The sequence below is a fragment of the Mustelus asterias genome, chromosome 5 (genome assembly GCF_964213995.1).
Source record: "Mustelus asterias chromosome 5, sMusAst1.hap1.1, whole genome shotgun sequence".
In the NCBI taxonomy this organism is placed as follows: Eukaryota; Metazoa; Chordata; class Chondrichthyes; order Carcharhiniformes; family Triakidae; genus Mustelus; species Mustelus asterias.
In genome coordinates, this window is record NC_135805.1 from 13,072,589 (window position 1) to 13,098,734 (window position 26,146).

Genomic DNA, 26,146 nt, shown 5'->3' on the forward strand with positions numbered 1-26,146 from the left:
GCTGGAGGGGGAGGTAGAGGAACTCCGCATAATTCGGGAGGCGGAGGTGGAAGTTGATAGGAGTTATAGAGAAATAGTAACTCCTAGAAATGAGGCTTGGGTCAATGCCAGGAGGAGGGGTAAGAAGCAATCGGGAAGACAATCCCCTGGGGCGGTTCCCCTCCATAATAGGTTTTCGGTGCTGGAGGCTACAGTTGAGGAGGAATCAACTGAGCATAGAGAGCAGATCTCTGGGGGTGAGCCGAGTGAGAAAGCTCAGGTGGTTAGGGGCTGTAAAAGACTGGGCCTTGTGATTGGGGACTCCACAATTAAGGGGACAGATAGGAGGGTCGGAACTAAAGGTAGGGACTCAGGGTTGGTGTGTTGCCTACCAGGGGCTGGGGTCCGGGATGTGTCTGACAGGGTATTCAGGACTCTTAGGGGGGAGGGAGATAAACCACAAGTTATTGTACATGTGGGGACACACGACATAGGGAGGATAGGGGAAGGGGATATTAGGCAGGGATTTATGGAGTTGGGGTGGAAACTAAAGGCCAAGACTGACAGAGTGGTTATCTCTGGACTCTTGCCTGTACCACGGGATAGTTTAGAGAGGAATAGGGAGAGGGAAGGTTTGAATTCATGGCTGAGGGGATGGTGCAGGAGGGAGGGGTTCAGGTACTTAAGCAATTGGGGCTCGTACTGGGGAAGGTGTGACCTCTATGAGAAGGATGGTCTACACCTTAATCAGAAGGGGACCAATATCCTGGGGGGTAAATTTGCTAAGGCCATGCAGGGAGGTTTAAACTGATTCGGGGGGGGGGAGGGATCCTGAGTAGTGGGGCTGAAAGTGAGGGATGCATGGATGGGGACTGCAATGCACGGCATTGCAGAGGTGGGGTGGAGCAGGGTTTGAAATGTGTATACTTCAATGCCAGGAGTATTCGCAATAAAGTGGGTGAACTTGCAGCGTGGATCAGTACCTGGGACTTCGATGTTGTGGCTATTTCAGAGACATGGATAGAGCAGGGGCAGGAATGGATGCTGCAGGTCCCGGGGTTCAAATGTTTTAGTCGAAGTAGGGAAGGAGGTAGAAGAGGGGGAGGGGTAGCATTATTGGTCAGAGATTGTATCACAGTGTCAGAGAGGAGGTTTGATGAGGACTTATCTGTTGAGGTAGTATGGGCGGAGATTAGAAATAGGAGAGGAGAGGTCACCCTGTTGGGAGTCTTTTATAGACCTCCTAAAAGTTCTAGAGAGGTTGAGGAAAGGATTGCGGAGTCAATCCTGCTTAGGAGTGAAAGTAATAGGGCAATTGTTATGGGGGATTTTAACTTGACTAATATTGACTGGAATTGTTATAGCTCTAGCTCGTTAGAGGGGTCAGTTTTTGTTCAAAGCGTGCAGGAAGGTTTTTTGACTCAGTATGTAGACAGGCCAACTAGAGGTGAGGCTATATTGGATCTGGTGCTGGGAAATGAGCCAGACCAGGTGCTAGACTTGGAAGTTGGTGTGCATTTTGGTGATAGTGACCACAATTCGGTTACGTTCACCTTAGTGATGGAAAGGGATAGGCATGAACCTCGGGCCAGTGGTTTTAGCTGGGGGAAGGGTAATTATGAGGCTATTAGGAGAGAATTAGGAAACATAGGTTGGACTAGGAGATTACAGGGACTGGGAACGTCCGACATGTGGAGTTTTTTCAAGGAGCAGCTACTGCGAGTCTGTGATAGGTATGTCCCTGTCAGGCAAGGAGGAATTGGTAGGGCTAGGGAACCGTGGTGCACCAAAAAAGTTTCTTTGTTGGTTAAAAAGAAAAAGGAGGCTTATGTTCGGATGAGACGTGAGCACTCGGGTAGTGCACTAGAAAGCTTTAGATTGGCTAAGAGGGAGTTGAAGAGCGAGCTTAGAAGGGCTAAAAGGGGACATGAGAAGACTTTGGCGGATAGGGTTAAAGAGAATCCTAAGGCGTTCTATAGGTATGTCAAGAACAGAAGGTTGGTTAGGGCAAGTTTAGGGCCAGTTATAGATGGCAGAGGGAAGTTATGTGTGGAACCGGAGGAGATTGGTGAAGCATTGAACCAATATTTCTCTTCGGTGTTCACGCAAGGGGACATGAATATAGCTGAGGAGGACACTGGGTTGCAAGGGAGTAGAATAGACAGTATTACAGTTGATAAGGAGGATGTGCAGGATATTCTGGAGGGTCTGAAAATAGATAAATCCCCTGGTCCGGATGGGATTTATCCAAGGATTCTCTGGGAGGCAAGAGAAGTGATTGCAGAGCCTCTGGCTCTGATCTTCAGGTCGTCGTTGGCCTCTGGTATAGTACCAGAAGATTGGAGGTTAGCGAATGTTGTCCCATTGTTTAAGAAGGGGAACAGAGACTTCCCCGGGAATTATAGACCGGTGAGTCTCACTTCTGTTGTCGGCAAGATGTTGGAAAAAATTATAAGGGATAGGATTTATAGTTATTTGGAGAGTAATGAATTGATAGGTGATAGTCAGCATGGTTTTGTGGCAGGTAGGTCGTGCCTTACTAACCTTATTGAGTTTTTTGAGAAAGTGACCAAGGAGGTGGATGGGGGCAAGGCAGTGGACGTGGTATATATGGATTTTAGTAAGGCGTTTGATAAGGTTCACCATGGTAGGCTTCTGCAGAAAATGCAGATGTATGGGATTGGGGGTGATCTAGGAAATTGGATCAGGAATTGGCTAGCGGATAGGAAACAGAGGGTGGTGGTTGATAGTAAATATTCATCATGGAGTGCGGTTACAAGTGGTGTACCTCAGGGATCTGTTTTGGGGCCACTGCTGTTTGTAATATTTATTAATGATCTGGATGAGGGTATAGTTGGGTGGATTAGCAAATTTGCTGATGACACCAAAGTCGGTGGTGTGGTAGACAGTGAGGAAGGGTGTCGTAGTTTGCAGGAAGACTTAGACAGGTTGCAAAGTTGGGCCGAGAGGTGGCGGATGGAGTTTAATGCGGAGAAGTGTGAGGTAATTCACTTTGGTAGGAATAACAGATGTGTTGAGTATAGGGCTAACGGGAGGACTTTGAATAGTGTGGAGGAGCAGAGGGATCTAGGTGTATGTGTGCATAGATCCCTGAAAGTTGGGAATCAAGTAGATAAGGTTGTTAAGAAGGCATATGGTGTCTTGGCGTTTATTGGTAGGGGGATTGAATTTAGGAGTCGTAGCGTTATGTTGCAACTGTACACAACTCTGGTGCGGCCGCACTTGGAGTACTGTGTGCAGTTCTGGTCCCCACATTACAGGAAGGATGTGGAGGCTTTGGAGAGGGTGCAGAGGAGGTTTACCAGGATGTTGCCTGGTATGGAGGGGAGATCCTATGAGGAGAGGCTGAGGGATTTGGGATTGTTTTCGCTGGAAAGGCGGCGGCTAAGAGGGGATCTTATTGAAACATATAAGATGATTAGAGGTTTAGATAGGGTGGATAGTGATAGCCTTTTTCCTCTGATGGAGAAATCCAGCACGAGGGGGCATGGCTTTAAATTGAGGGGGGGTAGTTATAGAACCGATGTCAGGGGTAGGTTCTTTACCCAGAGGGTGGTGAGGGATTGGAATGCCCTGCCAGCATCAGTAGTAAATGCGCCTAGTTTGGGGGCGTTTAAGAGATCCGTAGATAGGTTCATGGACGAAAAGAAATTGGTTTAGGTTGGAGGGTCACAGTTTTTTTTTTAACTGGTCGGTGCAACATCGTGGGCCGAAGGGCCTGTTCTGCGCTGTAATGTTCTATGTTCTATGTTCTATGAGAGCAGTAGTGATAGGGGACTCGATGGTCAGAGGTACGGACCGGAGGTTCTGTGGTCGGGACAGAGACTCCCGCATGGTTTGTTGCCTCCCAGGTGCCAAGGTCAGCGATGTCTCTGATCGCGTGCACAGCGTTCTAAAGTGGGAAGGTGATCAGCCAGATGTCGTGGTACAGGTCGGTACCAATGACGTGGGAAGGAAGAGTGAGGAGGTCCTAAAGAGTGAGTACAAAGAGCTTGGAAGGAAGTTAAAAAGCAGGACCCCGAGGGTAGTAATCTCAGGATTGCTACCTGAGCCACATGCCAGTGAGGGCAGGAGTAGGATGCTTGGGCGGATGAACACGTGGCTGAGGAACTGGTGTAGGGGGCAGGGTTTCCAATTCTTGGATCATTGGGACCTCTTCTGGGGCAGGTGGGACCTGTACCAGAGAGACGGGTTACACCTAAACTACAAGGGGACCAATATACTTGCAGGGAGATTTGCTAGTGTTATTGGGGAGCATTTAAACTAGATTTGCAGGGGGATGGGAACCAGAGTGCCAGAGCAGTTAGTGGAGCAGGGGTAAAAAGGCAGGTTAGTTTCAAGCAAAATCACAAATGGAAGGGTAGAGTGTGGTGGAAATAATCTTTTGAGGTGTGTCTATTTCAATGCCAGGAGTATTGTGGGGAAGGCAGATGAGCTGAAGGCGTGGATAGACACATGGAAATATGACATTATAGCCATTAGTGAAACTTGGCTACAGGAGGGGCAGGACTGGCAGCTCAATGTTCCAGGGTTCCAATGTTTCAGGCGGGATAGAGGCAGAGGGATAAAAGGTGGGGGGGTGGCATTGTTGGTCAGGGAAAATGTTACAGCGGTACTCAGGCAGGATAGATTAGGGAGCTTGTCTACAGAGGCCCTATGGGTGGAGCTGAGAAACAAGAAAGGTATGACCACATTAATGGGGTTGTATTATAGACCACCCAATAGCCAGCGAGAATTGGAGGAGCAAATCAGCGGAGAGATAGCTGACAACTGCAAGAAACACAAAGTTGTGATAGTAGGGGATTTTAATTTTCCACATATAGATTGGGACTCGCATACTGTTAAAGGTTTAGATGGGGTAGAGTTTGTAAAATGTGTTCAGGAGAATTTTCTACATCAGTATATAGAGGTGCCAACTAGAGAGGATGCGATATTGGATCTCCTATTGGGAAATGAGTTAGGGCAGGTGATGGATGTGAGTGTGAGGGAACACTTTGGATCCAGTGATCATAATGCCATTAGTTTCAACCTGATCGTGGATAAGGATAGATCTGGTCCTCGGGTTGAAGTTCTGAACTGGAAAAAGGCCAAATTTGATGAAATGAGAAGGGATCTGGGAAGTGTGGATTGGCACAGGCTGTTCTCTGGTAAGGATGTAAATGGAAAGTGGGAGGCCTTCAAAGGAGAAATTTTGAGAGTGCAGAGTTTGTATGTTCCTGTCAGGATTAAAGGCAAAGTAAATAGGAATAAGGAACCTTGGTTCTCGAGGGAGATTGTAACACTGATTAAGAGGAAGAGAGAGTTGTATGAAATGTACAGGCAGCAAGGAACACATCAGATGCTCAAGGAGTATAAAAAGTGCAAGAAGCTACTTAAGAGGGAAATCAGGAGGGCTAAAAGAAGACATGAGGTTGCTTTGGCAGACAGAGTGAAGGAAAATCCAAAGAGCTTCTATAGGTATGTTAGGAGCAAAAGGATAGTGAGGGATAAAATTGGTCCTCTTGAAGACCAGAGTGGTAGACTGTGTATGGAACCAAAAGAGATGGGGGAGATACTAAATGGTTTTTTTGCATCCGTATTTACTGAGGAAACGGGCATGGAGTCTATGGAAATAGGGCAAACAGGTAGGGAGGTCATGGAACCTTTACAGATTAAAGGGGAGGAGGTGCTCGCTGTCTTGAGGCAAATCAGAGTGGATAAATCCCCAGGACCGGACAGGGTATTCCCACGGACCTTGAGGGAAGCTAGTGTTGAACTTGCAGGGGCCCTGGCAGACATATTTAAAATGTCAGTATTCACGGGGGAGGTGCCGGATGATTGGAGGGTGGCTCATGTTGTTCCGTTGTTTAAAAAAGGTTCCAAAAGAAATCCGGGAAATTATAAGCCAGTAAGTTTGACGTCGGTGGTGGGCAAGTTATTGGAAGGTGTGATAAGGGATAGGATCTACAAATATTTGGATAGACAGGGACTTATTAGGGAGAGTCAACATGGCTTTGTGCGTGGTAGGTCATGTTTGACCAATCAATTAGAGTTTTTCGAGGAGGTTAGCAGGAAAGTGGATGAAGGGAAGGCGGTGGATGTTGTCTACCTGGATTTCAGCAAGGCCTTTGACAAGGTCCCTCATGGGAGGTTAGTTAGGAAGGTTCAGTCGCTAGGTATACATGGGGAGGTAGTAAATTGGATGAGACACTGGCTCAATAGAAGAAGCCAGAGAGTGGTTGTGGAGGATTGCTTCTCTGAGTGGAGGCCTGTGACTAGTGGTGTGCCGCAGGGATCGGTGTTGGGTCCATTGTTGTTTGTCATCTATATCAATGATCTGGATGATAATGTGGTAAATTGGATCAGCAAGTTTGCTGATGATACAAAGATTGGAGGTGTAGTGGACAGTGAGGAAGGTTTTCAAAGCTTGCAGAGGGATTTGGACCAACTAGAAAAATGGGCTGAAAAATGGCAAATGGAATTTAACGCAGACAAGTGTGAGATATTGCACTTTGGAAGGACAAACCAAAAAAGAACATACAGGGTAAATGGTAGGACTCTGAAGAGTGCAGTTGAACAGAGGGATCTGGGAATACAGGTAGAGAATTCCCTAAAAGTGACGTCACAGGTGGACAAGGTCGTAAAGAGTGCCTTTGGTACATTGGCCTTTATAAATCGGAGTATCGAGTATAAAAGTTGGAGTGTTATGGTAAGGTTATATAAGGCATTGGTGAGGCCGAATTTGGAGTATTGTGTACAGTTTTGGTCACCTAGTTACAGGAAGGATGTAAATAAGATTGAAAGAGTGCAGAGAAGGTTCACAAGGATGTTGCCGGGACTTGAGAAGCTGAGTTACAGAGAGAGATTGAATAGGTTGGGACTTTATTCCCTGGAGCGTAGAAGATTGAGGGGAGATTTGATAGAGGTGTATAAGATTTTGATGGGTATAGATAGAGTAAATGCAAGCAGGCTTTTTCCGCTGAGGCTAGGGGAGAAAAAAACCAGAGGGCATGGGTTAAGGGTGAAAGGAGAAAAGTTTAAAGGGAATATTAGGGGGGCTTCTTCACGCAGAGAGTGGTGGGAGTGTGGAATGAGCTGCCGGATAAAGTGGTAAATGCGGGGTCACTTTTAACATTTCAGAAAAACTTGGACGGGTTCATGGATGAGAGGGGTGTGGAGGGATATGGTCCAAGTGCAGGTCAGTGGGACTAGGCAAAAAATGGTTCGGCACAGACAAGAAGGGCCAAAAGGCCTGTTTCTGAGCTGTAATGTTCTATGGTTCTATGGTCCTATGGGACAAAGAAATGGCCGAGCAACTGAATACATACTTTGGTTCTGTCTTCACAAAACAGGACACAAATCAGATACCAGAAATGTTGGAGAATGCAAGATTTAGTGAGAGGGAAGAACTGAGGGAGATCAATATTAGTAGAAAATGGTGCTGGGAAAATCGATGGAATTGAAGGCGGGTAAATCCCCAGGGCTTGATAATCTACAGCCTAGAGTACTTAAGGAAGTGGCTCTAGAAATAACGGATGCATTGTTGGTCATCTTCCAGGATTCTATAGATTCTGGAACAGTCCCTGCAGATTGGAGGATAGCTAATGTCACTCAAATATTCAAAAAGGGAGGTAGAGAAAAAACAGGGAATTATAGATTCCTGACTTGGGTCACTGTCTGTGTGGAGTTTGCACATTCTCCCCATGTCTGCGTAGGTTCCTCCGGGTGCTCCGATTTCCTCCTACAGTCCAAAAATGTGCTGGTTAGGTGCATTGGCCATGCTAAATTCTCCCTCAGTGAGTCTGAACAGGTGCTGGAGTGTGGCGACTAGGGGATTTTCACAGTAACTTCATTACAGTGTGAATGTAAGCCTACTTGTGACTAATAAATAAACTTTACTTTTACTTTACCTTTTAGTGGAGTTGACAAGGGGGAGCCAGTTGATGTGGTATATTTGGACTTTCAGAAAGCGTTTGACAAAGCCCCGCATAAGAGATTATCGTGCAAGATTAAAGCACATGGGATTGGAGGAAGTGTATTGAGATGGAGAGAAAACTGGTTGGCAGAGAGGAAACAAAGGACCCGATTTTACCAGTTTCATTCTAAGTGCTGAATCTGGGCGTAATGCAGATCCAACTTAGAAATCTGCTTTCAGACGCCCCCATACGCAATCAGCCTGAAAAACACATGGCAGGTCCCTTTCACGCTGTGGGCGGGGCTTAGCGTGGCCGAAACGATCGGAGCTTTGAACTGCGCATGCGCAGTTAGAAAATAATTTGAAAAAGCGCGCCCATGTCAGATCGCTCCCAGGCCGCAGAAAGCAGAGAAAGCGGGAGCGATGGTCCCCACAGACATCGCTGTCCCCCTTATCTACCCCACCCCCCCACTACCCAGACACATCACTGTCCCCCTTATCCACTCCCCCCACTACCCACAGACATTGCTGTCCCCCTTATCAACCCCCCCCGCTACCCAGACCGATCGCCACCTCTCCCCTCCCCCACCGATCGCCCGCAGAGTGGCAGCGGATGCCCCTGCCCCCCCCACCCCCACCAGAGATCCATCTGACCCCCCCCCCCCCCCCCCCCCCACCAGCGAGCGATCGGACCTCCCCCCCACCATCAGAGATACATCTTACCCGCCTCCCTCCTCCCCTCCCCAGACAACGATCTGGCCTCTCTCCCCCCCTCCCCCAAGGAATGGTCTGGCCTCACTCACCCCCCCTCCAGAGGATCATCTGACCCGCCTCCTCCTCCCCCCCCAACCAGACAACGATCTAGCTTCACTCTCCTCCCACCTCCAACCAGAGAATGATCAGGCCCGCCTCCCTCCTCCCCCCCACCACTGATCTGAGTCAGAGAGCCGTTGGAAACACTGAACGCGCTCTTCAGAGACTGGAGCGCCGATACAGATTTTATTCAGCAGGTCCATTATGGCACGGTTCCGGATTGGCGAACGCGGTGATAAAGGGGGAAATGTTGATAAAGTTGGGCGGGCAGTTCATTAATTCAAAGTAAATTCATGCAAATACATTTAAATCACTGTTGCGCCCATTTCGGGTGTGAATCAGATCACCGCCATTCCCGGGTTTCGGTAAAGTGGCAATCTGCCCGGACGCGGGCACGGATCGCGTTAATGGACTCACACCCGACTTTACCACGTTCGGGCCCAAAACTGGGCATGAAGCAATGGTAAAACAGGCCCAAAGTGTAGGAATTAATGGGTCCTTTCAAATTGGCAGACAGTAACTAGTGGGGTGCCACAGGGTTCAGTGCTGGGACCCCAACTATTCACAATATATATTAATGATTTGGATGAGGGAACAAAGTTTAACATCTCAAAGTTTGTAGATGATACCAAGTTGGGTGGGAGGGTGAACTGTGACGAGGAGCAGAGATCCTTCAGAATGATCTGGACAGGTTGGGTGAGTGGGCAAATCAATGGCAGATGCAGTATAATTTGAATAAATGTGATAAACCTTGGAAGCAAAATCAAGAAGACAGATTACTATCTGAATGGCTGTAAATTGGGAGAGGGGAGTGTGCAGTGGGACCTGGGTGTCCTTGTGCATCAGTCACTGAAGGTAAGCATGCAGGTGCAGCAGGCGGTAAAGAAGGTATGTTGGCCTCCATTGCGAGAGGTTTCGAGTACAGGAGCAGGGATGTGTTGTTGCAATTATACAGGGCCTTGGTGAGGCCACTCCTAGAATATTGTGTGTAGTTTTGGTCTCCTTTTCTGAGGAAGGATGTTCTTGCTCTCGAGGGAGTGCAGCGAAGGTTTACCAGGCTGATTCCGGGGATGGTGGGACTGATGTATGAGAAGAGATTGACGAGGTTGGGATTGTTTTTGCTGGAGTTCAGACGAATGAGGGGGGATCTCATAGAGACTAATAAAATTCTAACGGGTCTAGACAGGATAGATGCGGGAAGGATGTTCCCGATGGCGGGGGAGTCCAGAACCAGGGGTCACAGTCTGAGGATTCAGGGTCGACATAAGATGGAGGTGAGGAGACATTTCTTCACCCAAAGAGTGGTGAACCTGTGGAATTCATTACCACAGGAAGTAGTTGATGCCAAAACATTGAATGTATTGAAGAGGCGGCTGGATACAGCACTTGGGACGAATGGGATCAAAGGTTATGGGGAGAAAGCAGGATTAGGCTATTGAGTTGGATGATCAGCCATGATCTTAATGAATGGTGGAGCAGACTCGAAGGGCCAAATGGCCTCCTCCTGCTCCTGTCTTCTATGTTTCTATACAAAGAACAAAGAAAATTACAGCACAGGAACAGGCCCTTCTGCCTTCCAAGCCTGCAACGACCATGCTGCCCGACTTAACTAAAACCCCCAACCCTTCCGGGAACCATATCCCTCCATTCCCATCCTATTCATGTAATTGTCAAGACGCTCCTTAAAAGTCACCACCGTATCCGCTTCCACTACCTCCCCCGGCAACAAGTTCCAGGCACCCACTACTCTCTATGTAAAAAATCCGCCTCGTACATCTCCTTTAAACCTTGCCCCTCGCACCTTAAACCTGTGCCCCCTAGTAATTGATTCTTCCACCCTGGGAAAAAGCTTCTGACTATCCACTCTGTCCATGCCTCTCATAATCTTGTAGACTTCCATCAGGTCTCCCCTCAACCTCCGTCGTTCCAGTGAGAACAAACAAAGTTTCTCCAACCTCTCCTCATAGCTAATGGCCTCCATACCAGGCAACATCCTGGTAAATCTTTTCTGTACCCTCTCCAAAGCCTCCACATCCTTCTGGTGACCAGAATTGAACACTATATTCCAAGTGTGGCCTAACTAAAGTCCTATAAAGCCAATTTTTAAACTCAATGCCCCGGCCGATGAAGGCAAGCATGCCGTATGCCTTCTTGACTTCCTTCTCCACCTGCATTTCCTCTTTCAGTGACCTATGTACCTGTACACCCAGATCCCTTTGCCTATCAATACTCTTAAGGGTTCTGCCTTTTACTGTATATTTCCTATCTGCATTATACCTTCCAAAATGCATTACCTCATATTTGTCAGGATTAAACTCCATCTGCTATCTCTCCGCCCAAGTCTCAAACCGATCTATATCCTGCTGTATCCTCTGATGGTCCTCATCGCTTTCTGCAAATCCACCAACCTTTGTGTCGTCCGCAAACTTACTAATCAAACCAGTTGCATTTTCCTCCAAATCATTTATATATATTACAAACAGCAAAGGTCCCAGAACTGATCCCTGAGGAACGCCACTTGTCACAGCCCTCCATTCAGAAACACACCCTTCCACTGCTACCCTCTGTCTTCTTTGACCGAGCCAGTTCTGTGTCCACCTTGCCAGCTCGCCTCTGATCCCATGCGACTTCACCTTCTGCACCAGCCTGCCATGAGGGACCTTGTCAAAGGCCTTACTGAAGTCCATGTGGATAACATCCACTGCCCTACCCTCATCAATCATCTTCGTCACTTCCTCGAAAAACTCAATCAAGTTCGTGAGACACGACCTCCCTTTCACAAAACCATGTTGCCTCTCACTAATACGTCCACTTATTTCCAAGTAGGAATGAATCCTGTCTCGAAGAATCCTCTCCAATAATTTCCCTACCACTGATGTAAGGCTCACCGGCCTGTAATTACCTAGATTATTCTTGCTACCCTTCTTAAACAAAGGAACAACATTGGCTATTCTCCAATCCTCTGGGACCTCCCCTGTACAGTAAGAAGTCTCACAACACCAGGTTAAAGTCCAACAGGTTTATTTGGTAGCAAATACCATAAGCTTTCGGAGCACAGCTCCTTCGTCAGATGGAGTGCTGTGCTCCGAAAGCTTATGGTATTTGCTACCAAATAAACCTGTTGGACTTTAACCTGGTGTTGTGAAACTTCTTTCTGTGCTCACCCCAGTCCAATGCCGGCATCTCCACATCATGACCTCCCCTGTAGCCAGTGAGGATACAAAGATTTCTCTCAAGGCCCCAGCAATTTCCTCACTTGCCTCTCTCAGTATTCTGGGGTATATCCCATCAGGCCCTGGGGACTTGTCTACCTTAATGTTTCTCAAGAACCCCAATACTACCTCCTTTTTGATCTCAACATGACAAACTATGTTTCCATGAGATTCATTGCCAGTTACATCTCAGCACCTGCCCAATGCCTGAAGCCCGCCATTGCTCCAATTCCCCTCCGAGTGCAGTGGATACACTGGGAGAGAGTTGCATTGAGCAGGACTCTCCTCGCAGTATGAAAGGGAGTTCAGTAATGAGTGTTCCTGACCTGGATGAGGTTACGCTGTCCATTACTAGACTGAAGGTGCGGTTCTGTCAGAATGCCGCAGATATTTCCACACTATTACAGAATGAGCTTGCATTTCTATCTCACAGTTTAATAGCTTGGCAAATCTCAAAGTGCAATTTACACAGGATCCACTTTTATAATGTGGCAACATGGCAGGCAAGGGAGGTCGCTGTGGTTGTTGGACGTCAGCCATTTAACTCCAGGACATCTCTGCAGGAGTCCCTCAGGGCAGTGTCTTCAGCTGCTTCATCAATGACCTTCCCTCAGTCATAAGGTCAGAAGTGGGATGTTTGCTGATTGTACAATACTCTTTATCAGATACTGAAACAGGTTGCCTCCAAATACAGCAAGACCTGGACAATATCCAGGCTTAGACTGACAAGTGGGCAAGGAACATTCATGCCACGCAAGTGCCAGGCAATGATCACCTGGAACAAGAGAGGATCGAACCATCGCCCCATGTCACTCAATGGCATTACCATCACTGAATCCCCCACTGCCAACATCCGGGGGGGAGGGTTACCATTGACCGAAAGCTGAACTGGACCAGCCATATAAATACGGTGTCTACCAGAGCAAGTCAGAGGCGAGGAATACTGCAGGAGTAACCCACCACCTGACTCTGCAAAGCCTGTCCACCATCAATGGGGCACAAGTCAGGAGTGTGAAAGAATACTTCCTATTTGCCTGGATGGGCGCAGCTCCAACAACACTCAAGAAGCTCGACACCATCCAGGACAAAGCAGCCCACTTGGTTATCACCACATCCATCACCTTGAACATCAATTTCCTCCACCACTGACACACAGTGGCAGCTGTGTGTACCATCTACAAGATGCACTGCAGGAACTCACCAGGGCTCCTTAGACAGCACCTTCCAAACCCACGACCACTTCCATCGAGGACAGGGGAAGCAGATACCTGGGAGTTTCCCTCCAAGTCATTTACCATGAAGAGGGTTCTGCAGCTTCCAGCTAGATTGCTCAATAGAAACTCTAACCCCTTACCACAAACACAGGGACACAGAGGAGTCCTCCACTGAGGAGGCCTGTCTGACAGTAAAAGCCATTCAGTGTGTGCTGTACAGGGAGCAGGGCTGGAGGGAGTAAGAACCAACACCGTCCTATAATAATCAGTTGTCATGGTAACTGTGAAACTCACCCATCACTCCATCGCTGATTCCACTCGACGTCATTCCCCCAGGGATTCCGGATTCGGACTAACTGCTCCATTCCGTTTTCGTACGGAACCTGCTCCACACACACCACCAGAAATAACACAAACACAATTCAGGACTGTTTACATCCACAATAAACAACATCAAACAGACTAAACACACACAAACAGGCTAAACACACACACATACACACACACAAACAGGCTAAACACACAAACAGGCTAAACGCACACACAAACAGGCCAAACACACACACAGGCTAAACACACACAAACAGGCTAAACACACACACAAACAGGCTAAACGCACACACAAACAGGCCAAACACACACACAGGCTAAACACACACAAACAGGCTAAACACACACACAAACAGGCTAAACACACACACAAACAGGCTAAACACACACACAAACAGGCTAAACACACACACATACACACACACAAACAGGCTAAACACACAAACAGGCTAAACACACACACAAACAGGCTAAACACACACACAAACAGGCCAAACACACACACAGGCTAAACACACACAAACAGGCTAAACACACACAAACAGGCTAAACACACACACAAACAGGCTAAACACACACACAAACAGGCTAAACACACACACAGGCTAAACACACACAAACAGGCTAAACACACAAACAGGCCAAACACACACACAAACAGGCCAAACACACACACAGGCTAAACACACACAAACAGGCTAAACACACACACAAACAGGCTAAACACACACACAAACAGGCTAAACACACACACAAACAGGCCAAACACACACACAGGCTAAACACACACAAACAGGCTAAACACACACACAAACAGGCTAAACACACACACAAACAGGCTAAACACACAAACAGGCTAAACACACACACAAACAGGCCAAACACACACACAGGCTAAACACACACAAACAGGCTAAACACACACACAAACAGGCTAAACACACACACAAACAGGCTAAACACACACAAACAGGCTAAACACACACACAAACAGGCTAAACACACACACAAACAGGCTAAACACACACACAAACAGGCTAAACACACAAACAGGCTAAACACACACACAAACAGGCCAAACACACACACAGGCTAAACACACACAAACAAGCTAAACACACACACAAACAGGCTAAACACACACACAAACAGGCTAAACACACACACACACACACACACACACACAGGCTAAACACACACACACATGCTAAACACACACACATGCTAAACACACACACACACGCTAAACACACGCACACACGCTAAACACATGCACACACGCTAAACACGCACACATAGGCTAAACACACACACACAGCTTAAACACACACCCACAGGCTAAACACACACACACAGGCTAAATACACACACACAGGCTAAATACACACACACAGACTAAATAAACACACAGGCTAAACAAACACACACTAAACACGCACATAGACTAAACACAGGCTAAACGCACACACACACAGGCTAAACACACAGACACACACACACACAGGCTAAACACACACACACAGCTAAACACACACACACACAGGCTAAACACACACACACAGGCTAAACACACACACACAAGCTAAACACACACACACAGGCTACACACACACACACAGGCTACACACACAGGCTACACACACACACACAAGCTAAACACACACACACAGGCTACACACACACACACAGGCTACACACACACACACAGGCTACACACACACACGCACACACACGCACACAGGCTAAACACACACACAGGCTAAACACACACACACACAGGCTAAACACACACACACAGGCTAAACACACACACACAAGCTAAACACACACACACAGGCTACACACACACACACAGGCTACACACACACACACAGGCTACACACACACGCCCACACACGCACACAGGCTAAACACACACACAGGCTAAACACACACACACACAGGCTAAACACACACACATACACGGGCTAAACACACACACACACGCACACACACACACAGGCTAAACACACACACACACTCAGACTAAACACACACATAGGCTCGATACAATGGCCTCGAGCAAATACACAGACAGGCTGGGTATACAGGTGGGAGACAGGTTAAACACTGTGGGGACAATTCTTCCATCCCGATGCGCTGATTTATTAGTGCGTCGGGCCGGGAGAATCACGTGTGGGCCGATTCGTGGGATTTGCACATGCGTTCCCGACACGCGTGCCTCTCCCAGCAATGGATATCTGGAGTGGGACCAGACTGGACACTGGTGGGAGCAGCAGGTAAATCATTTAAATCTATTTTTCATGTAATTTGAATGTGATTATCGGGCCCGGGACTGAATTCTCCAGGCCCGGTAGCATCTCCTACCCCGCCAGTACAATTTCATTCCAGCGGTGTTCAGACCAGCTCCCCACGTTCAGAGAACCAGCGGGAGACCCCGCTGGAGTGAAGGGGGGCAATCAGGCCCCCCAGGGGGTCGGGCAGAGGGGGCGGGGGGTGGTGCCCCTGGGCACAGGCACCCTGGCAGTGCCCAAGGGGCAAAGTGCCCATGCCCAGGGGGTACCTCGGCACTGCCCATCGGGCATCGGAGCAATCGATGGGGGTCCCGCTGCCACTCTGCATTGGGATCCAGTAGGGACTGGAGGAAGGCTGGCGATTGGGCCGGGCTGGGGGGAGGATGGTCTGCTGGGACGGGGGGGAGGGTGGTCTGCTGGGGCTGGGGCGGGGGGGGGGGGTTCTGCCTTCTGTGGGTGGGAATTGGGAGGATGGGGGGGGGATCATCACTGCTGGGGGAGGGGGAGGCTGGAGATCGGTGCCCTCCTGGATGGGGGCTGGCCTGGGAATGCTTGTGGAGGCTGTGATCGGGCCGTGGGGGTGGGGAGGGGGGGGGGGTGGAGGGGCCGCACGGCGGGGGTTCCGGGCTGGCCAGTGATCGAGCTGGACAGCAAAGTGTAGGCTGACATTTCGGGGCCACTGCGCACGCACAGAGTTCCGGAACGGTCAGACTCCGGTGTGAATAGGCCGCGCCCCCCGAGCTTTTAATGATATTCCCAATTATGACCACTGCATTGGGAGATTTGGGTCTGAATTCCCACTGAAAAACAATCATGAGTCACACCAGTTTTCCCAGAAATTCAGCACTTTGAACTTTTTTGGGAGAATCACCACCACCCTCCACCTCCCCCCCCCCCCCCCCCCCCGCCCACCGCCCCCTGCCCCCCACCTTATGTCCACTTCACAACTTACTAAACTATCTTCATATCATCAACAAATTGAAGAACCCTCATTCGTTTCCTTCAGCCAAATCAGTGATATTGACTGGACATAGTTGAGACACCAGCAGTGAGCTGTGTGGAGACACCAGCAGTGAGCCGTGTGGAGACACCAGCAGTGAGCCCCATGGAGACACCAGCAGTGAGCCCCATGGAGACACCAGCAGTGAGCCCCATGGAGACACCAGCAGTGAGCCGTGTGAAGACACCAGCAGTGAGCTGTGTGGAGACACCAGCAGTGAGCCCCATGGAGACACCAGCAGTGAGCCCCATGGAGACACCAGCAGTGAGCCCCATGGAGACACCAGCAGTGAGCCCCATGGAGACACCAGCAGTGAGCCCCATGGAGACACCAGCAGTGAGCCCCATGGAGACACCAGCAGTGAGCCGTGTGAAGACACCAGCAGTGAGTCGTGTGGAGATACCAGCAGTGAGCCCCATGGAGACACCAGCAGTGAGCCCCATGGAGACACCAGCAGTGAGCCCCATGGAGACACCAGCAGTGAGCCCCATGGAGACACCAGCAGTGAGCCGTGTGGAGACACCAGCAGTGAGTCCTGTGGAGACACCAGCAGTGAGCCGTGTGGAGACACCAGCAGTGAGTCCCATGGAGACACCAGCAGTGAGCCCCATGGAGACACCAGCAGTGAGCCCCATGGAGACACCAGCAGTGAGCTGTGTGGAGACACCAGCAGTGAGCCGTGTGGAGACACCAGCAGTGAGCTGTGTGGAGACACCAGCAGTGAGCCGTGTGGAGACACCAGCAGTGAGCCCCATGGAGACACCAGCAGTGAGCCCCATGGAGACACCAGCAGTGAGTCCTGTGGAGACACCAGCAGTGAGTCCTGTGGAGACACCAGCAGTGAGTCCCATGGAGACACCAGCAGTGAGCCCCATGGAGACACCAGCAGTGAGCCCCATGGAGACACCAGCAGTGAGCCCCATGGAGACACCAGCAGTGAGCCCCATGGAGACACCAGCAGTGAGCCGTGTGGAGACACCAGCAGTGAGCCCCATGGAGACACCAGCAGTGAGTCCTGTGGAGACACCAGCAGTGAGCCCCATGGTGACACCAGCAGTGAGCTGTGTGGAGACACCAGCAGTGAGCCCCATGGAGACACCAGCAGTGAGCCCCATGGAGACACCAGCAGTGAGTCCTGTGGAGACACCAGCAGTGAGCCCCATGGAGACACCAGCAGTGAGCCCCATGGAGACACCAGCAGTGAGCCCCATGGAGACACCAGCAGTGAGCCCCATGGAGACACCAGCAGTGAGTCATGTGGAGACACCAGCAGTGAGCCGTGTGGAGACACCAGCAGTGAGTCCTGTGGAGACACCAGCAGTGAGGCCCATGGAGACACCAGCAGTGAGTCCTGTGGAGACACCAGCAGTGAGGCCCATGGAGACACCAGCAGTGAGCCCCATGGAGACACCAGCAGTGAGCCCCATGGAGACACCAGCAGTGAGCCCCATGGAGACACCAGCAGTGAGCTGTGTGGAGACACCAGCAGTGAGCCCCATGGAGACACCAGCAGTGAGCTGTGTGGAGACACCAGCAGTGAGCCGTGTGGAGACACCAGCAGTGAGCTGTGTGGAGACACCAGCAGTGAGCCCCATGGAGACACCAGCAGTGAGCTGTGTGGAGACACCAGCAGTGAGCCCCATGGAGACACCAGCAGTGAGTCCCATGGAGACACCAGCAGTGAGCTGTGTGGAGACACCAGCAGTGAGTCGTGTGGAGACACCAGCAGTGAGCCCCATGGAGACACCAGCAGTGAGCCCCATGGAGACACCAGCAGTGAGCCCCATGGAGACACCAGCAGTGAGCTGTGTGGAGACACCAGCAGTGAGTCGTGTGGAGACACCAGCAGTGAGCCCCATGGAGACACCAGCAGTGAGCTGTGTGGAGACACCAGCAGTGAGCCGTGTGGAGACACCAGCAGTGAGCCCCATGGAGACACCAGCAGTGAGCTGTGTGGAGACACCAGCAGTGAGCCGTGTGGAGACACCAGCAGTGAGCCCCATGGAGACACCAGCAGTGAGCTGTGTGGAGACACCAGCAGTGAGCTGTGTGGAGACACCAGCAGTGAGCCCCATGGAGACACCAGCAGTGAGCTGTGTGGAGACACCAGCAGTGAGCCCCATGGAGACACCAGCAGTGAGCCCCATGGAGACACCAGCAGTGAGCCGTGTGGAGACACCAGCAGAGAGCCCCATGGAGACACCAGCAGTGAGCTGTGTGGAGACACCAGCAGTGAGCCCCATGGAGACACCAGCAGTGAGCTGTGTGGAGACACCAGCAGTGAGCCCCATGGAGACACCAGCAGTGAGCTGTGTGGAGACACCAGCAGTGAGCCCCATGGAGACACCAGCAGTGAGCCCCATGGAGACACCAGCAGTGTGCTGTGTGGAGACACCAGCAGTGAGCCCCATGGAGACACCAGCAGTGAGTCCTGTGGAGACACCAGCAGTGAGCTGTGTGGAGACACCAGCAGTGAGCTGTGTGGAGACACCAGCAGTGAGCCCCATGGAGACACCAGCAGTGAGCTGTGTGGAGACACCAGCAGTGAGCTGTGTGGAGACACCAGCAGTGAGCCCCATGGAGACACCAGCAGTGAGCTGTGTGGAGACACCAGCAGTGAGCTGTGTGGAGACACCAGCAGTGAGCCCCATGGAGACACCAGCAGTGAGCCCCATGGAGACACCAGCAGTGAGCCCCATGGAGACACCAGCAGTGAGTCCTGTGGAGACACCAGCAGTGAGCTGTGTGGAGACACCAGCAGTGAGCTGTGTGGAGACACCAGCAGTGAGCCCCATGGAGACACCAGCAGTGAGCCCCATGGAGACACCAGCAGTGAGTCCTGTGGAGACACCAGCAGTGAGCTGTGTGGAGACACCAGCAGTGAGCCGTGTGGAAACACCAGCAGTGAGCCCCATGGAGACACCAGCAGTGAGTCCCATGGAGACACCAGCAGTGAGCCCCATGGAGACACCAGCAGTGAGCCCCATGGAGACACCAGCAGTGAGTCCCATGGAGACACCAGCAGTGAGTCCCATGGAGACACCAGCAGTGAGCCCCATGGAGACACCAGCAGTGAGCCGTGTGGAGACACCAGCAGTGAGCCCCATGGAGACACCAGCAGTGAGCCCCATGGAGACACCAGCAGTGAGCCCCATGGAGACACCAGCAGTGAGCCCCATGGAGACACCAGCAGTGAGCTGTGTGATGCTAAATAAAAGCAAATTACTGCGGCTGCTGGAATCTGAAACCAAAAGAGAAAATGCTGGAAAATCTCAGCAGGTCTGGCAGCATCTGTAAGGAGAGAAAAGAGCTGACGTTTCGAGTCCAGGTGACCCTTTGTCAACGCTAAAAGGCACAGAAAGTGGGAGATATTTATACTGCAGGGTGAGGGAATGAGAGATGAGTCATAGCCACAGAAACCAGGGGAAAAGCCTGCTAATGGCAGCCCACAGAGAGAATAAAGGATCTCAACCCCAAACTAATTCCACATCTGGACCGCAGCAAAGGTCATCCCTCTCTTATGTACTAAAGCCGTCCTCGATTAGCAGAGCGATCCCACCACTGTTTCCTTTCCTCCTGTCCATCAGGATGGTGAACTGCTCCTGAAACTCCCTCACTGCCCTACCTGGTCAATCCACAGTCTGCTGGACAGTTAGGGATTGATCTTTTATGGTCTGTCCAACTTGAAATATTTCACTGCCCCAAACTCTTACTACACCCCCCCCCCCACCCCACCCTTTCCCCAACATTCCTGTTACCTCCCCGTGTCACTCACACAGCCTCGAGTCTCTGGAGGTTTCCGATACAATTCTTGAACAACATGAGGACATTACCTCTTCAGCACCAGTTACTGTGTACGCGTGAGTCAACACCAGTCCATTCAGTAATGTCTGCTCCCTGGCACCCTAGTTAGGAACAGAAACAGCACAAAGTCAACGGATTGTGAGGACTGGTCATTCCCTGTTGCAGCGAATTGGTGAATTGGGATAGCTGGGATGATGGAGGCTCCAATGGGAACATTGTCATCATTGACAATCCCCACAGGACCCCCCAAGGTTCCTGTGAGTTCCTGTAGCCCTGGGAGAGGACCTCAGCCCCACAGCTAACCCAGCATCACACAGCACACTTCCAGAGCTGGGGATTCATCCAACCTTTCGGCCGCATCTGTTTTTTCTCTCATTCAAAGGGGCTGATGAGCAAATTTCAGAAGGTCTGGTGTAACGTTAAAAAGTAACTGAAAAAAATTAATACAAGAGCAATAAATTGATAATTTTAAAAAGTAATGAACAAAAATTACTATTAAAAAGTGAAAAGCAGCAGAGCTATCCCTACAGGACAGTGAGATATCCCTATAGGAGAGTGAGTTATCCCTGTGGGAGAGTGAGATATCCCTGTGGGAGAGTGAGATATCCCTGTGGGAGAGTGAGATATCCCTGTGGGAGAGTGAGATATCCCTGTGGGAGAGTGAGATATCCCTGTGGGAGAGTGAGATATCCCTGTGGGAGAGTGAGATATCCCTGTGGGAGAGTGAGATATCCCTGTGGGAGAGTGAGATATCCCTGTGGGAGAGTGAGATATCTCTGTGGGAGAGTGAGATATCCCTGTGGGAGAGTGAGATATCCCTGTAGGAGAGTGAGATATCTCTGTGGGAGAGTGAGATATCCCTGTAGGAGAGTGAGATATCCCTGTAGGAGAGTGAGATATCCCTGTAGGAGAGTGAGATATCTCTGTGGGAGAGTGAGATATCCCTGTGGGAGAGTGAGATATCCCTGTGGGAGAGTGAGATATCCCTGTGGGAGAGTGAGATATCCCTGTAGGAGAGTGAGATATCTCTGTGGGAGAGTGAGATATCCCTGTGGGAGAGCGAGATATCCCTGTGGGAGAGTGAGATATCCCTGTGGGAGAGTGAGATATCCCTGTGGGAGAGTGAGATATCCCTGTAGGAGAGTGAGATATCCCTGTAGGAGAGTGAGATATCCCTGTAGGAGAGTAGATATCTCTGTGGGAGAGTGAGATATCCCTGTAGGAGAGTGAGATATCTCTGTGGGAGAGTGAGATATCCCTGTGGGAGAGTGAGATATCCCTGTGGGAGGGGTAAGATTCCTGTTTGGTGGCACGGTGGCACAGTGGTTAGCACTACTGCTTCACAGCACCAGAGTCCTGGGTTCAATTCCCAGCCTCAGGTCATGTGCAGAGTCTGCACATTCTCCCCGTGTCTGCGTGGGTTTCCTCCGGGTGCTCCGGTTTCCTCCCACAGTCCGAAACATGTGCAGGTCAGGTGAACTGACCATGGTAAATGCGTAGGGTTACAGGGATAGGGCAAGGGGGTGGCCCTGGGTAGGATGCTTTTTCAGAGAGTTGGTGCAGACCTGATGGGCCGAATGGTCTCCTTCTGCACTGTAGAGATTCTATGGTTCTGTTCTATATTTCTGGGTAAGGTATCCCTATGTGATTGTTAACTAAAAATGCGGTTTTGTGTAAAAAAAAGTGTAAACCGATTGGAACTGTCAAAGCTGTCAAAGAACAGTCAAAGTGTGTTTTGTTTTGTTTAAAATAGTGATGTTATCAATAGATACATATTGATTTTATATCAGCATGTTTCCTGAGATTTGCCCTTGGTCAAGGTGGCTTGGAGTGGTGAGGTGGCTCGGAGAGGCTCGGGGCAAAGGGTGATGAGTGAGGGGTATGGATTGGCATGAAAGGCACTAAGTTGGCACAGTATCCATAAAGGGTCATGGGTTGGGATAGAGGTATGAGCGAGCCTGGACTGATTTCTTTTCAAATCATTAAGATCTTAAGCACAGCCTGTCTCTGAACTCATTCCAGAGGGAAGTGGGGGAGGGGAGTCCAATCTCTAACCCAGCCCACCTCTGGCTTAATACAGGAACTGTGCGACTTCTCTGCGCGAGAGAAAATCTGGAGCACAGGCTCACTCACTTTTCAATTCATTGGAAAGACCAGCATTCTGAGCTGGCAGTTCAAAGTCAGCCACGTTGGTGTGAATCTGGAATCAGGAGGTCAGAGCATGTGAGGATGGCAGAAAGGGCAGCAGTGAGCCAGGTGGATGCTTTCCACAATGGTTCCATGGTCATCATTAAACTTTAAATTCCAGATTTTTATTGAATTCAACTTTCACTATCTGCTGTGGTGGGATTTGAACCCAGGTCTCCCGGGTATTTCACTGGGTCTCTGGGTTACTAGGCCAGTGACAATACCAACGCGCCATCACCTCCTCAGCACTCTGCGAACCTGCAAACCCAGCTTGATGCCAGTTGTACAGAGGGTAGGATAGTCACAATTTGATATCTGTTAGCATGAGAAAGGCTCCTCTCAGAGGAGGTATTAACTCTTGCCTCCCTCACTCGCACTCACCGGTCATCACGCTCCAAACTTCCCAGTTGTTTACCACACTGAAGATTGTTACTTCTGAAGATGGGCCGCATGGTGACACAGTGGTTAGCACAGCTGCCTCTCAGCGCCAGGGACCCGGGTTCAATTCCAGCTTTGGGTGACTGTCTACGTGGACTTTGCACATTCTCCGCGTGGGTTTCCTCCGAGTGCTCCGGTTTTCTCCCACAGTCTGAAAGGCGTGCTGGTTAGGGTGCATTGGCTATGCTGAATTCTCCCTTAGTGACAGAGGGATTAGCAGGGTAAATATGTGGTGTTAGGTGGATAGGTGCAGGTTCAATGGCTGAATGGCCTCCACCTGCACTGTGGGATTCTATAAATCACCTGTTTCTGTTCCCCTCTTGAAGTTTAAATTCACACAGGATGAAATGAGGAAGGGTCACTTTTACCTCAGACTGAGTGCTGCAGCCCATGAAGGACCCGAGGTCAAGGGTCCTTTTCATTCTCATCCATAGATCCGAAGGTGCATTCTCCAGTAAGATTCTGGATTTAATCCCACCTGTGAAATCCACCAGTGCGTCCGAGATATTTCCCATCTGCAAATCTCCATATGATCCATACAGCCTATCCCGGGGAAGAGAAAAGAAAAACAGGCTGAAACTATCCATCCCACTGGTGGGATATTCCAGGCCCTCCTCCCCCCTGCCCCCCCTCCCTCCCCCACCCCCTCCTCTCCACTGGGGGTTCCCCAGTGGTGGATGATAGGCGAGCTGGTGGCTAAAGAAGATCCCAGTGGCTGCCAATGGCAAGCTGCCCCTACCCATGGATAACATGCCATTGGGGATTGGGGTGTGAAGAATGCCACCCGAGAACATAGAACATTCCAGCGCAGTACAGGCCCTTCGGCCCTCGATGTTGCGCCGACCAGTGAAACCAATCTAAAGCCCCTCTAACCTACACTATTCCAATATCATCCATATGTTTATCCAATAACCATTTGAATGCTCTTAATGTTGACGAGTCCACTACTGCTGCAGGCAGGGCATTCCACGTCCTTACTACTCTCTGAGTGAAGAACCTACCTCTGACATCTGTCCTATATCTATCATCCCTCAATTTAAAGCTATGTCCCCTCGTGCTAGCCATCACCATCCGAGGAAAAAGGCTCTCACTATCCACCCTATCTAATCCTCTGATCATCTTGTATGCCTCTATTAAGTCACCTCTTAACCTTCTTCTCTCTGACGAAAACAACCTCAAGCCCCTCAGCCTTTCCTCATACGATTTTCCCACTATACCAGGCAACATCCTGGTAAATCTCCTCTGCACCCTTTCCAACACTTCCACATACTTCCTATAATGCGGCGACCAGAACTGTACGCAATACTCCAAGTGCGGCCGCACCAGAGTTTTGTACAGTTGCAACATGACCTCCTGGCTCCGACACTCAATCCCTCTACCAATAAAAGCTAACACACCGTACGCCTTCTTAACAACCCTATCAACCTGGGTGCCAACTTTCAGGGATCTATGCACATGGACACCCAGCTCCCTCTGTTCATCCACACTACCAAGTATCTTACCATTAGCCCAGTACTCTGTATTCCTGTTACTCCTTCCAAAGTGAATCACTTCGCACTTTTCCATATTAAACTCCATTTGCCACCTCTCAGCCCAGCTCTGCAGCTTATCTATGTCCCTCTGTAACCTGTCACTTCCCTCTGCACTGTCTACAACCCTCTGTCTCACTGTGATCCCTGAACAAAAGAAGTCATGTTGCAAAGAACAAAGAACAAAGAAAATTACAGCACAGGAACAGGCCCTTTGGCCCTCCAAGCCTGCACCGACCCTGCTGCCCGACTTAACTAAAACCCCCTACCCTTCCAAGGACCATATCCCTCCATTCCCATCTCATTCATGTACTTGTCAAGACAAGTCACTACTTAAAAGTCACTACTGTATCTGCTTCCACTACCTCTCCCGGCAACGAGTTCCAGGCACCCACCACTCTCTGTGTAAAAAATCTGCCTCGTACATCTCCTTTAAACCTTGCCCCTCACACCTTAAACCTGTGCCCCCTAGTAATTGACTCTTCCACCCTGGGAAAAAGCTTCTGACTATCCACTCTGTCCATGCCTCTCATAATCTTGTAGACTTCTATCAGGTCTCCCCTCAACCTCCGTCGCTCCAGTGAGAACAAACCAAGTTTCTCCAACCTCTCCTCATAGCTAATGCCCTCCATACCAGGCAACATCCTGGTAAATCTTTTCTGTACCCTCTCCAAAGCCTCCACATCCTTCTGGTAGTGTGGCGACCAGAATTGAACACTGTATTCAAAGTGCGGCCTAACTAAGGTTCTATAAAGCTGCAACATGACTTGCCAATTTTTAAACTCAATACCCCGGCCGACGAAGGCAAGCATGCCATATGCCTTTTTGACTACCTTCTCCACGTGCATTGCCACTTTCAGTGACCTGTGTACCTGTACACCCAGATCCCTTTGCCTATCAATACTCTTAAGGGTTCTGCCATTTACTGTATATTTTCTATCTGTATTAGACCTTCCAAAATGCATTACCTCACATTTGTCCAGATTAAACTCCATCTGCCATCTTTCCGCCCAAGTCTCCAACTGATCTATATCCTGCTGTATCCTCTGATGGTCCTCATCGCTATCCGCAAATCCACCAACCTTTGTGTCGTCCGCAAACTTACTAATCAATCTAGTTACATTTTCCTCCAAATCATTTATATATATTACAAACAGCAAAGGTCCCAGCACTGATCCCTGAGGAACACCACTTGTCACAGCCCTCCATTCAGAAACGCACCCTTCACTGCTACCCTCTGTCTTCTTTGACAGAGCCAGTTTTGCAGTTTGAGGGAATGTCATATCTCATTATCCCTGCAGACTACACAGCCCAACATCCTAGGGAGATACATGAAGGCCATTTGTATTTGATAACCCACACTGGCCAGCAGAGAGTGTCTACAAAGACACTGGCCTCTCAAACATTCCTTTAAACCTATAATGGCTGAGA

General features: G+C 49.9%; 1 protein-coding gene across 1 annotated transcript in view; it reads right to left on the reverse strand.

Annotated features, from left to right (window-relative positions):
• LOC144493370 (calpain-14-like) overlaps positions 1 to 26,146 on the reverse strand; it is a 153,873-nt gene that overhangs the window by 90,451 nt on the left and 37,276 nt on the right. The window contains exons 6-8 of the mRNA XM_078212192.1: positions 23,555 to 23,729; positions 20,591 to 20,662; positions 13,428 to 13,516 (exon numbers count right to left, since the gene is read on the reverse strand). Of these exons, the coding sequence (XP_078068318.1) occupies positions 13,428 to 13,516; positions 20,591 to 20,662; positions 23,555 to 23,729 (336 nt within the window). The remainder of the gene's footprint in view (positions 1 to 13,427; positions 13,517 to 20,590; positions 20,663 to 23,554; positions 23,730 to 26,146) is intronic.